The sequence below is a fragment of the Sus scrofa genome, chromosome 2 (assembly GCF_054392235.1).
Source record: "Sus scrofa isolate SSC_HxYL_T2T_F1_AM1 chromosome 2, Sscrofa_HxYL_maternal_Yorkshire_Landrace_v2.0, whole genome shotgun sequence".
In the NCBI taxonomy this organism is placed as follows: domain Eukaryota; kingdom Metazoa; phylum Chordata; class Mammalia; order Artiodactyla; family Suidae; genus Sus; species Sus scrofa.
Genome location: NC_139384.1, coordinates 31,960,464 through 31,972,084, shown reverse-complemented (window position 1 = coordinate 31,972,084; position 11,621 = coordinate 31,960,464). Strand labels below are relative to the sequence as shown.

The window sequence follows — 11,621 nt, the reverse complement described above, 5'->3', positions numbered from 1 at the left end:
CCCACCCCGAAGCGAGGGGGCCCTGCAGAAGTAGCAAAATGAAATAAGATATATGTGATTAAACATATGCAAATACATATCATAATTAGTGACTCTTTCTGCCGGAATTTGAATGTGTTTTACATATTTTGCAAGCGCGCTGGCGGCGATGCAAATGGAAAATTCTTTCAAAGGCCTCTGCCTATTGGGTCTGAAACTTAAGAAAACAAACCAATACGTCAGGTTTAAGCTTCTGTCCAATACGGACACATTCGCTGCTTTCATAAAAAATATATTTCTACCACCCAAAGTGCTAATTTGTTTTGACAGATGCTGTGGAGTTGCCAAATACAAGGGGGGCGGGGGTGGGGTCCCGGAAACTGTAATGCAAAATAGTATAATTGAAGATGTTAAAAAATAGGCCTGTAACGACTGTGATAGTATGATGGTCTTTGAATATTTAAAAATAGCTCTTCAGGGCTGCACTTTAAAAATCTCAAGGCAACCTTGATCCCTTGGAGAACACGGTGCAACCCTGGTGGAATTTTAAGAGTAGCTTTAAATTATGGAATATGCGGCCAACCCCTTAACAGCCTCTATGTGATTTTTTTTTTTCCAGCTCAAAAGCCTATGGTATTAGTCACCAATTAGTAATTTTATTATAAAGATGTTCAATGTCAAGATAATACTCTTCATTTCTGGCAGTGATGCTGCACCGTGGCTTGGAAATCTGACTTCAGAAGAACTGACCATCTGCCAGGGCCCGCACGCTCACAGATGACTAATGTTTTCCCCAGAGGACTGCGGCTCCCTGTGTTTCTGTTGCTGTCTTTTCGATGTCACAAAGCGAGGCTGATAAACACATTCAAGTCACAATTAAAAAACATTTTCACTGACCAGTTGCCACCGATGATATCATCAGACAGCTCCGGTCGTTGTTGTAACAACGCGTTTAATGGTGTTGATGTGCAGGCGAGGGGACGCCTTTCCTTTATCTGGTCCTTACTTCGCTCTGCGATTCTTTAACGACATTCCCAGGCACTAGGAGTCGTGCAAGGAAATACCATTTGGCATAAATCAGACACAAGGCTGTGATTTTCAGGCTAAGGCTGCAGGCCGAAGGATCCATCTCAGCTGGAACTCCCTGAGCAGGGTACAAAGTGGAGGCGGGGGAGATGTGTGAAAACCAAGGCCAGTCAATGAGCAGTTATTCAACATTTTTCACCCATGTGATGTCAACAAGTCCAATTTTGAATGAAAAGCAGGGTGCTCTACTTTTCCTATCATGACAAGATCAGATTATCCAGCTGCAACTCCATAAGCTTTATACAAAGGTCATGAACACTTAGATTAAAACAAGAGTCGGGAGTTCCCGTCGTGGCTCAGTGGTTAATGAATCCGACTAGGAACCATGAGGTTGCGGGTTCGATCCCTGGTCTTGCTCAGTGGGTTAAGGATCTGGCGTTGCTGTGAGCTGTGGTGTAGGTCACAGATGTGGCTCGGATACATGTTGCTGTGGCTGTGGCTCTGGCGTAGGCTGGCAGCTACAGCTCTGATTCGACCCCTAGCCTGGGAACCTCCATATGCCACAGGAGCAGTCCTAGAGAAGGCAAAAAGACAAAAAACAAAACAAACAAACAAACAAAAAAACCAAAACAAGAGTCATCTAACTGGACCTTAGACCTTTGTTCTTGAGGATAAAGGAGGAGCTGGAGGATGAAGCAGCTACCAGTGTATATTAATCTCCATGCTGAACACTGTTCATCCCTGAATCTCTACAACAGCTTTCAAAGTAGATAGTACCATTTCCTTTATTTCATAGATGATAATATTGAGGCTTGGAGACGCTACCTCCCCAAGGCCACACAATGGTGGCGCTGGGATTGGAACAAAGTCTGTCTGATGTCAAGGCATAGGTACTTAATCCCTCAGCAATTCGCAGTTAGGTTCATAGAGGAGGCTGTGAGAGCTGGCAGAGGACTCGGAGAATATCGGTTCCTCATTTTGCCGAGAGGACGCTGACACTCAAAGATATGGGGAGAGGAGCTGGAGCAGGGCTGGGGACCGTTCTCTCCTTCCTCCATACCACACCATCCTGCTGAAAGTGGAACAGATGGGTTCCGGACCCTATTTGGTCTTGCCTGCGTGCAGTCTCAGGATTTCCTGGGCTTCATCCAGCCCTGCCTGGGGGTCTACACATCATTCCAGGGGCCCAGCCTTCTCAGGACCCTCTGAGCCTTGGAACACAGCATGGGTCTTGTATCAGACTCCCACGCTTCTCAACCACAGTGTTCTAGAGCGATATCCACCAGAGCTGCACTGGAAGTGTCCTGTGGGGAACAGTGACCATGACTCATGAGTGCCGTGCCTCAGTGATGACTATCTGAGGGCGGAGGCTCTGTGGTCTTTCCTTTCAGAGCTAAATGAGAGTAAATGTCCTTCCCAGCAAGGGGAGGACTTGGATTTGATAAGACACCCCGCCCCACTACCTCAAAGGAAGTTTGGTCTCCAATGCAGGGGCCAGCAGAGATCAGAAGTCGTGTTGTACAAGCAGAGGGCTGGATTTCAGCCAGGAGCTCTGGCCTCCCACTAAGTGACTGACTGTAGGGAAGCCCCTTAGCTTCTCTTGAGCTCTAGTTTTCATCCTCTGTCAAAGGAAGACCTGATTGGCCAGCCCTGCCCTGGTCTCTACCAGGGAAGGTAATTCAGGTCTGGACGCCTGGGAAGAACAAAATCTTTCAGGAACTTCCCAGCATAAGATTTTGTTTTAAGTGTCCCTTTGTGACATTGGGGGAAGAGTCTTCCTGTCAGTTGGAAATTCCAGAGGGAAAAGCAAAATGTGACCTTCTCCAGAGCCTAAGAAGTACCTTCAGCATTCTTTAAGAGCTCTGAGCTATAAAATGAGGATCTCAGAAGCAATCTCTCTTTTTTTTTTTTTTTCCTTTTAGGGCCGCACCCGTAGCATACGGAAGTTCCCAGGCTAGGAGTCAAATTGGAGCTGCAGCTGCCAGCCTGTGCCACAGCAGTGCCAGATTCAAGCCGTGTCTGTGACCTCCACCACAGCTCACAGCAACACTGGATCCTTAACTCACTGAGTGAGGCCAGGGATTGAACTCGTATCCTCATGGATACTAGTCAGGTTGTTACTGCTGAGCCGTAACAGGAGCTCCCTCAGAAGCAGTCATGAACAGTGCTCAGAGCTTTCTGAGGAAAATTAAGCCCAGCAAAACACCAAACCTCTTTTAAAAATCAACTTAAAGGAGTTCCCGTCGTGGCGCAGTGGTTAACAAATCCGACTAAGAACCTGAGGTTGCGGGTTCGATCCCTGGCCTTGCCCAGTGGGTTAAGGATCCAGCGTTGCCGTGAGCTGTGGTGTAGGTTGCAGACACGGCTTGGATCCTGAGTTGCTATGGCTTTGGCATAGGCTGGTGGCTACAGCTCTGATTGGACCCCTAGCCTGGGAACCTCCATATGCCGAAGGAGCGACCCAAGAAAATGGCAAAAAGACCAAAAAATTAAAATAAAATAAAATAAAATAAAAATCAACTTACAAATGTGCTTTATTCTAGGCCCATTTTGTTCTTGCCAGAGCGTCGGTGGAGGTGGTGGTGGAGGGGTGTGAAGGAGGGGAGTGGGACAGGGAGACTGCCACAAAAAGAGGCCAAAGGAATCAAGAGAGAAACAAGGGGCTACAGGAAACGAAGTCAAAGGCCAGGTGGGTCCTTACTTTCTCCTCATTCGGTCCTCTTGATAAATTATGACTGTACCAAACTGCCATCAATAGTGGCTGCTAGATATTATGTCTCTACTACATGTCCGTCATACACTGAACACTTTATAAGCATTTACAATTTAATCCTCACAACACTCTCCTGAGTTAGGAAATCCTGTTAACCTTTCTCCTATAAGGGAGGGAATGGAAGCTCAGAGGTACCAATAAACATGCCCAAATCCACACAGTTAGCAGCAGAGGCAGGATTTACACCAGGCGGTCTGGCTCTAGCCCTGCTTTTGTAACTGCTAGGCTCTCTTGCCTTCGGTACAGTGATACCCATGTGTCCTGATTCTTTTTTCTGCTGTAGAATCTTTTCACTACCCCCGCCCCCCGCAAATCCTCCTTCAAGCTGTCCCTTGACTATATTCAGATTAACTGCAACCAGGCTTAGAGACACAAAGGGCATTTTCCCCTTTTGATGACATAAGAGAATTTCTGTCATAAAGAGCTGGGTCTTCAGCCAGGTCAGTTTGTACTTGGGTGGACAGGACCCACCTATGCGATGGAGTGGCCAGATTTGTAGGAGAGCTCCTTAGAAGAATGATTTCTTTCTTCCTTCCTTCCTTCCTTCCTCCCAAAAGCATTTGGGGTTGGTAGATGCAATCTATTACATTTAGAATGGCAATGATGGTGGCGCAGAGGAAACGAATCCGACCAGGAACGATGAGGTTGCAGGTTCCATTCCTGGCCTCACTCAGTGGGTTAAGGATCTGATATTGCTGTGGCTGTGGTATAGGCTGGTGGCTACAGCTCCGATGAGACCCCTAGCTTGGGAACTTCCATATACTGTGGGTACAACCCTGAAAAGACCAAAAAAAAAAAAAAAAAAAAGAAAGAAAGAAAGAAAGAAATTCCTATAGAATGGCAATGAGTTCCTATTGTATAGCACAGAGAACTATATCCAATCTCATGGGATAGAACATGATGGAAGATAGTGTGAGAAAAAGAATGTGTGTGTGTGTGTATATATATATATATATATATATATATATCTGGATCACTTTGCTGTACAGCAGAAATTGGCACAACATTGTAAATCAACTATACTTTAATAAAAATAATAAAAGTATATAAAAGCACGTTAGTCCAGGAGCAGAGTTTGACTATGAGGTTCTCCACTGCTCTAGCCTCCCCCCAGTTCCACCTTGTTCTCTCTAGCTATGCATCCTATGAAGCCGGGAGGCGTTGGTGGGGTGGGCAGCTGTCTGTTGAAATGCTAAATTGACTGCGACCCAGCCAGTCCATTTCTTCGTGTAGAGGGATTTGAACCTAAGCAGGCTGAGTGAATTAACCCCCTGCCCTCCCGGCCCCTCAGCCCTCCAGGCAAACCATGAATCAAATGGAATGCCCCTCATGCTCAGAGGCTGCAGGGCTGTCATTCCATTATGCTTAGTTTGGGGTAAGAGGTCTCTGGAGACAATATAATGAGTCAGGGCTTCTGGGGCGGGGGAGCCGTGTTACACTGAGTGTCCTCAGCCACGTGGCCACGATGGAACCAACACATGTACTGGCAGCTTTCTGGGCAAATGATGGGATTTTTTTGTTGGTTTGTGTAAGGAAGGAATATGTGTAAGCTCACCAGTGAAGAGCAGGAAGTTGTCAACACCCAGGTGGCCGCGTTGCTAAGAAGCCGAGCGAGCCCATCTGCTGTCATGTGCACGAAGGGGATTTTGCAAGTGGAAATGTTGCCTTATTGCTGCCGGCCACGGAGGAAGAAACAGTGGAGGAGTTCAGGGACAGAAAGGGCCACCGCTAGAGGACGCTGGAGAGCTCATGTAACTTCTGAATGAGACCCCACAGGATAAAGGGGATACAAGGAAGAGAAAGAAACTACCTTCTTGCCGAGGAAAGAATCTGTGAGCCAAGCATTCACCTCCAAGCTTCACTGCTGGTCTGGAGGGAACATGATTCAAGGTGCCAAACCCTTAGCAGAGAAGACTAGTCAGAAGCTAACGCGTTTCACTCTCTGGAGGAGAGGAAGCGCCAGACTAGGGATCTCCTGGGCATTTTCTCTCCCTCCAGTGCTTTAAATGAATTTGTAGTTTATTATCCACAACAGAATCAAATATATTTTAAAAAGAGTCATGCATTGGGAGTTCCCATCGTGGCGCAGTGGTTAACAAACTTGACTGGGAACCATGAGGTTGCGGGTTCAATCCCTGGCCTTGCTCAGCGGGTTAAGAATCTGGCATTGCTGTGAGCTGTGGTGTGGGTCGCAGACACGGCTCAGATCCCACGGTGCTGTGGCGCTGGCATAGGCTGGAGCAGCCCTAGAAAAGGCAAAAAGACAAAAAAAAAAAAAAAGAAAAGAAAAAAGGAGTCATGCATTGCATGTCCTCAGATAGGAAGTTTCCTCTGAAATGCAAAAGTCCTTTTCCCCAGGGAAACTGTCAAAGGTACATACATATGAAAATACTTTGTTCAGTTTCAAAAGGCTCATAGATGTCTAAAACCCACCTTGAACTACATAAGGGTAGATCTGCAGCCCCAAAAGACTGAGCCTGCCCAGCTGATTCAGTCCACAGACAGGTATAGTATCAATGCAGGTTCAAACATCTCTTACAACAGCTCCCAGGTTCCCCAGAAGTTTATAATTCACTTTTGGGAACCCTAGCTCTGGTGGCCTCTAAATCCTTGTTAGCTCCATAAAATCCACAATTCTTAGTTCACAGGTCTAGAGGACTCAGCTTCCCCCAAAATAACACATCTACCCAGGGCTGAGAAAAGGAAATCCTTGGGGAAACAAACAAACAAACAAAAAAAACCAACCCCCCCAAAAACAGAAAAACATATTATGCCTGTCCTGATATTAGAAAGGACAGGGTGGGAGACGGGTATCCTTGCTTGAGATTGGTGGATGTAAGCTTCCTTTTCAACCCTATCTGTTCATGTTTTCGAAGCTGAGATTTCCCTCTCCGGGTGAGGTGATGGCATCGGGTTCTGAATCAGCTCGTCCACGCCTGCCTTCTTCCTGTGAGCCTCACTGCAGACTTCTTTCGTGCTTCCCATGAACACACTTAATTGGCCATGTGTCAGCTCGGTTGCTGAGCTGATCTAAGTCATGATGAATCTTTCCTGCTCTTTGCCCCTGGCCCCAGCTTGCCACATGATTCTGTATCATCAGCACTCACCATGAATTTACATTTGTTCTTTTTTTTTCTGGGTCATTTATAAAGCTAGAGGCAGAAAAAGCCCAAGATACTGATTTGGAGAAACTGTGTTTTAACCTTTCCACTTCACTCCTGAATATTCATGACAGCAGCAGACACATATTCATGGGATTTGTGGATGGAAAAGGGGGTCACGGTCCAGAGGTACTTTGCAGAGAGATTTGGCGATTGGCTGGGGAAGGTGCCTGGAGACAGAGATGGGGGCTCTGATGACTGTTGGCTGAGCAACCACTGCAGGGTAATTCCAACAGCTAGGAAGGTGGGAATCGGGTGGACAAAGAGGACAGTTCATGAGTTCGGTTTCGAAAATGCTGATTTCTGGGAAGTGGGTAGAGACACCAGGAAGAAGGTGGATAAACAGGTCTGCAGCTCGAAAGCGAGGTCTGGCCTGGAGATACCCATTCAGGAGTCATCCGCTTGTAGCTATGACTTGGGAGTGAAAGAACTTAGCCAGAGTGTTGCAGCTGGCGCTATGGATGCAGACAATGTGGTATCTTCATCCTTTCCAGGAGGCTGTGGAGTGACTGAGACACGTACTTTCACAACCCCCATGAGCAAGCAGCCTGTTTCTATTCTGTGATATGTGTATGGGGCGGGGAGGGCATATACTTCTGCATCTCTTTGTATTCCCTCCAAGGGAAAATCCATTATGCAAAACATTATCAAGCAACGCAGATTAACCAAGTGTCGCTGGAGAACTACAAGAGGGGCTACACACGCCCCTTCCAGCAAAGCTGTCCAAACATCTTCACTGGATGTATGTGGTCCTTCTCCATCACCCCCTCTCCCACCATCATGAGCAGCCTCTCTCCACTGCCACCCTTCCATCACGAAGTGCTCACATGCTCCTTTATTGACCTAAACACTTTGGCTCTGGCTCCTAATTTGCACAGCCCTCTCAGTAAAACAAAATCCCTGCCGTTAACCAGACCCACCTCCTTAGAAGGAAGCATAACACCAATAGCATTGCTTGTGTGTGGGTGGGGGGGCGGGGGGGGGAAGCTCCAATACCAGGTGTAGTGTGGGTTATGCTCAATCTCAGCACTAATGGCACTTTGGACCTGATCATTCTTTGTGGTGAGGGCCATCCCATGCATTGTAGGATACTGAGCATCCCTGGCCATACCCCCCTGGAAGCTGGTAGCACAAACAGCCTTCTGCCCCTAGTGGTTTCTCAACTTCCTGGGATAAAATCCCAACTCCAACACTCACTAATTTTGTGCCTTTGGGTAAATTATCCAACCTCTATGTGCCTGGATTTTCTTATCTATAGAGTACTACTACTACTAAGAACAATAATAATATCTGCTTCCTAGGGTTCTAGTGAAAATTAAATGATTCAATACTTGCAAAAGACTCAGAAGAGGGAGTTCCCGTCGTGGCGCAGTGGTTGACGAATCCGACTAGGAACCACGAGGTTGTGGGTTCGGTCCCTGGCCTTGCTCAGTGGGTTAAGGATCCGGTGTTGCCGTGAGCTCTGGTGTAGGTTGCAGAAGCAGCTTGGATCCAGCATTGCTGTGGCTCTGGCATAGGCTGGTGGCTACAGCTCCGATTGGACCCCTAGCCTGGGAACCTCCATATGCTGCGGGAGCAACCCTAGAAAAGGCAAAAAGACAAAAAAAAAAAAAAAGAAAAAGAAAAAGACTCAGAAGAGGGTCTTCCATATAACAAAGTACTCAGTAAATGTTAGCCCTTGATACTATTCCAAAGGGCATACCAAATAATTCCTTCTGACCCTGGAGAACACTCTTCAAGAAGAGATCTGGTGAATATGATTTTCTTTTTCCAATGTGACTTAATAATTTTATTCTTAACCACCTCTGAGAGCCTCAGAACAAGTACATTCAGCCCCTGTCTTCACAAAAGGATTTAAGTTTTAATCCTGCTCAATGAACAAAGATCAGGGATTTGGGGGGCATCGGGTTGTTCCCTTGACTCTCATATCCCTGAGGGTGAGCACTTGTACTTAAATGAAAATAACTTGAATGAGAGTTCCCGCAGGGGTGTAGCAGAAACGAATCTGACTAGTATCCATGAGGATGTGGGTTCGATCCCTGGCCTTGCCAGAGGGTTAGGGATCCTGCATTGCTGTGCGCTGTGGTGTAGGTCACAGACGCAGCTAGGATCCCGAGTTGCTGTGGCTGTGGTGTGGGTTGGCAACTGCAGCTCCATTTCAACCGCTAGCCTGGGGATTTCCATATGCTATGGGTGCAGCCCTAAAACGCAAAAAGAAAAAGGAAAAGAAAAAGAAAATAGCTTGACTAGCCATCCTATGTGCAAGAGGAAAGCCAGTGTCCTTCCCTGCCCTCTGGGAATGCATGTATTCTGTCTCTATTGGATGACTTGGCTGCATTGAAGTCTTGGCCTGCTTACCTGGCCCGTTTCACCTGTTCCCTTACCTCTGTGTCTCACACTAGAGGTGGTTGGTCCTTTCCTTTGATATTCCCAGCAGGGAGTGGTGTGGGAGGGAGTTTTTACTGGTGATTCAGCTGTCATGAACAGCAAACCATGTAAAGCTGAATGGTAGCCTTTCCTGTGTTTCAAAGCCTCTTAGTGGTGCCCATCCCCGGGAGAGTCTCCCTGGCTCTCTCCTGCTCCAGGTCCCATCCCCCTTTCACCTCCAGAATCCCCTCTTTCTGCCTCCTCCTCTCACCTCTTTCCCAGTTTCTCTTTATTCCTGGGCTCCTCACCTCCTTCCTCAAAATTCTTTCTTTATTCTAGGAGTTCCTGTCATGGCTCAGTGGTTAACGAATCCGACTAGGAACCATGAGGTTGCAGGTTCGATCCCTAGCCTCGCTCAGTGGGTTAAAGATCTGGCATTGCTGTGAGCTGTGGTGTAGGTCACAGATGTGGCCCGGATCCTGCATTGCTGTGGCTGTGGTTACAACTCTGATTAGACCCCTAGTCTGGGAACCTCCATATGCGGTCCCAAAAAGACCAAAAAAAAAAAAAAATTCTTTCTTTATTCTGCAAAGCAATTTGTTCTTTTTGTTTCATTCTTGCACCATCAGGAAGGAACCATAAAAAAAGATCTTTTCACAAAACAGCTCTTTACGGAGCTTAAGTTTTAAAAGACAGTTATTTCCTGAAGAATTCCTCAACCAGCCATTGAAAATGGCTTTCTCCTCTGGACTTCACACCTTCATATGACATTATAGACCACACAGCCCCATCCCACCACTACCCTGTTACACTAGCGATTGCCATTTTTATAGATTCCTTTCTAGTCTTTTGCTTGCCTTTTTTTTTTTTTTTGCTTTTTAGGGCAGAACCCACGGCATGTGGAAGTTCCCAGGCTAGGGGTCAAATCAGAGCTATAGCTGCAAGCTTACATCACAGCCACAGCAACGCAGGATCCAAGCCACATCTGCAACCTACACTACAGCTCATGGCAATGCTGGATCCCCAACCCACTGAGCGAGGCCAGGGATCAAACACAAGTCCTCATGGATACTAATCAGATTCGTTTCTACTAAGCCATAATGAGAACTCCTGCTTAAGAACATATATATATATATGAGTTCCCATTGTGGTGCAGTGGAAACGAATCCGACTAGGAACCATGAGGTTGCAGGTTCGAGCCCTGGCTTCGTTCAGTGAGTTAAAGATCTGGCATTGCCGTGAAGCTGTGGTGTAGGTTGCAGACGAAGCTAGGACCCCACGTTGCTGTGGCTCTGGCATAGGCTGGTGGCTACAGCTCTGATTGGACCCCTAGCCTGGGAACCTCCATATGCTGCGGGAGCAACCCTAGAAAAGGCAAAAAGACAAAAAAAAAAAAAAAGAAAAAGAAAAAGACTCAGAAGAGGGTCTTCCATATAACAAAGTACTCAGTAAATGTTAGCCCTTGATACTATTCCAAAGGGCATACCAAATAATTCCTTCTGACCCTGGAGAACACTCTTCAAGAAGAGATCTGGTGAATATGATTTTCTTTTTCCAATGTGACTTAATAATTTTATTCTTAACCACCTCTGAGAGCCTCAGAACAAGTACATTCAGCCCCTGTCTTCACAAAAGGATTTAAGTTTTAATCCTGCTCAATGAACAAAGATCAGGGATTTGGGGGGCATCGGGTTGTTCCCTTGACTCTCATATCCCTGAGGGTGAGCACTTGTACTTAAATGAAAATAACTTGAATGAGAGTTCCCGCAGGGGTGTAGCAGAAACGAATCTGACTAGTATCCATGAGGATGTGGGTTCGATCCCTGGCCTTGCCAGAGGGTTAGGGATCCTGCATTGCTGTGCGCTGTGGTGTAGGTCACAGACGCAGCTAGGATCCCGAGTTGCTGTGGCTGTGGTGTGGGTTGGCAACTGCAGCTCCATTTCAACCGCTAGCCTGGGGATTTCCATATGCTATGGGTGCAGCCCTAAAACGCAAAAAGAAAAAGGAAAAGAAAAAGAAAATAGCTTGACTAGCCATCCTATGTGCAAGAGGAAAGCCAGTGTCCTTCCCTGCCCTCTGGGAATGCATGTATTCTGTCTCTATTGGATGACTTGGCTGCATTGAAGTCTTGGCCTGCTTACCTGGCCCGTTTCACCTGTTCCCTTACCTCTGTGTCTCACACTAGAGGTGGTTGGTCCTTTCCTTTGATATTCCCAGCAGGGAGTGGTGTGGGAGGGAGTTTTTACTGGTGATTCAGCTGTCATGAACAGCAAACCATGTAAAGCTGAATGGTAGCCTTTCCTGTGTTTCAAAG

The 11,621-nt window shown here is 46.8% G+C and overlaps 1 protein-coding gene across 17 annotated transcripts in view; it reads right to left on the bottom strand.

Moving 5' to 3' along the window:
- Nucleotides 1-4,784: 4,784 nt before the first annotated feature.
- LOC100737821 (uncharacterized) overlaps nt 4,785-11,621 on the bottom strand; it is a 333,963-nt gene continuing 327,126 nt past the window's right edge. For 14 of the 17 annotated variants that reach the window (XM_085011547.1, XM_085011546.1, XM_085011544.1 and 11 more), the window contains one exon: nt 4,785-6,024. Coding sequence is in view for 1 of the 17 variants with exons in the window: in XM_085011530.1 (XP_084867656.1) it covers nt 5,981-6,024 (44 nt within the window). In the remaining 16 variants the exon portion in view is untranslated. Of the gene's footprint in view, nt 6,025-8,274; nt 8,521-11,621 lie in introns of all 17 variants that reach the window. The other 3 variants (XM_085011548.1, XM_085011558.1, XM_085011528.1) reach the window with 2 other exon arrangements.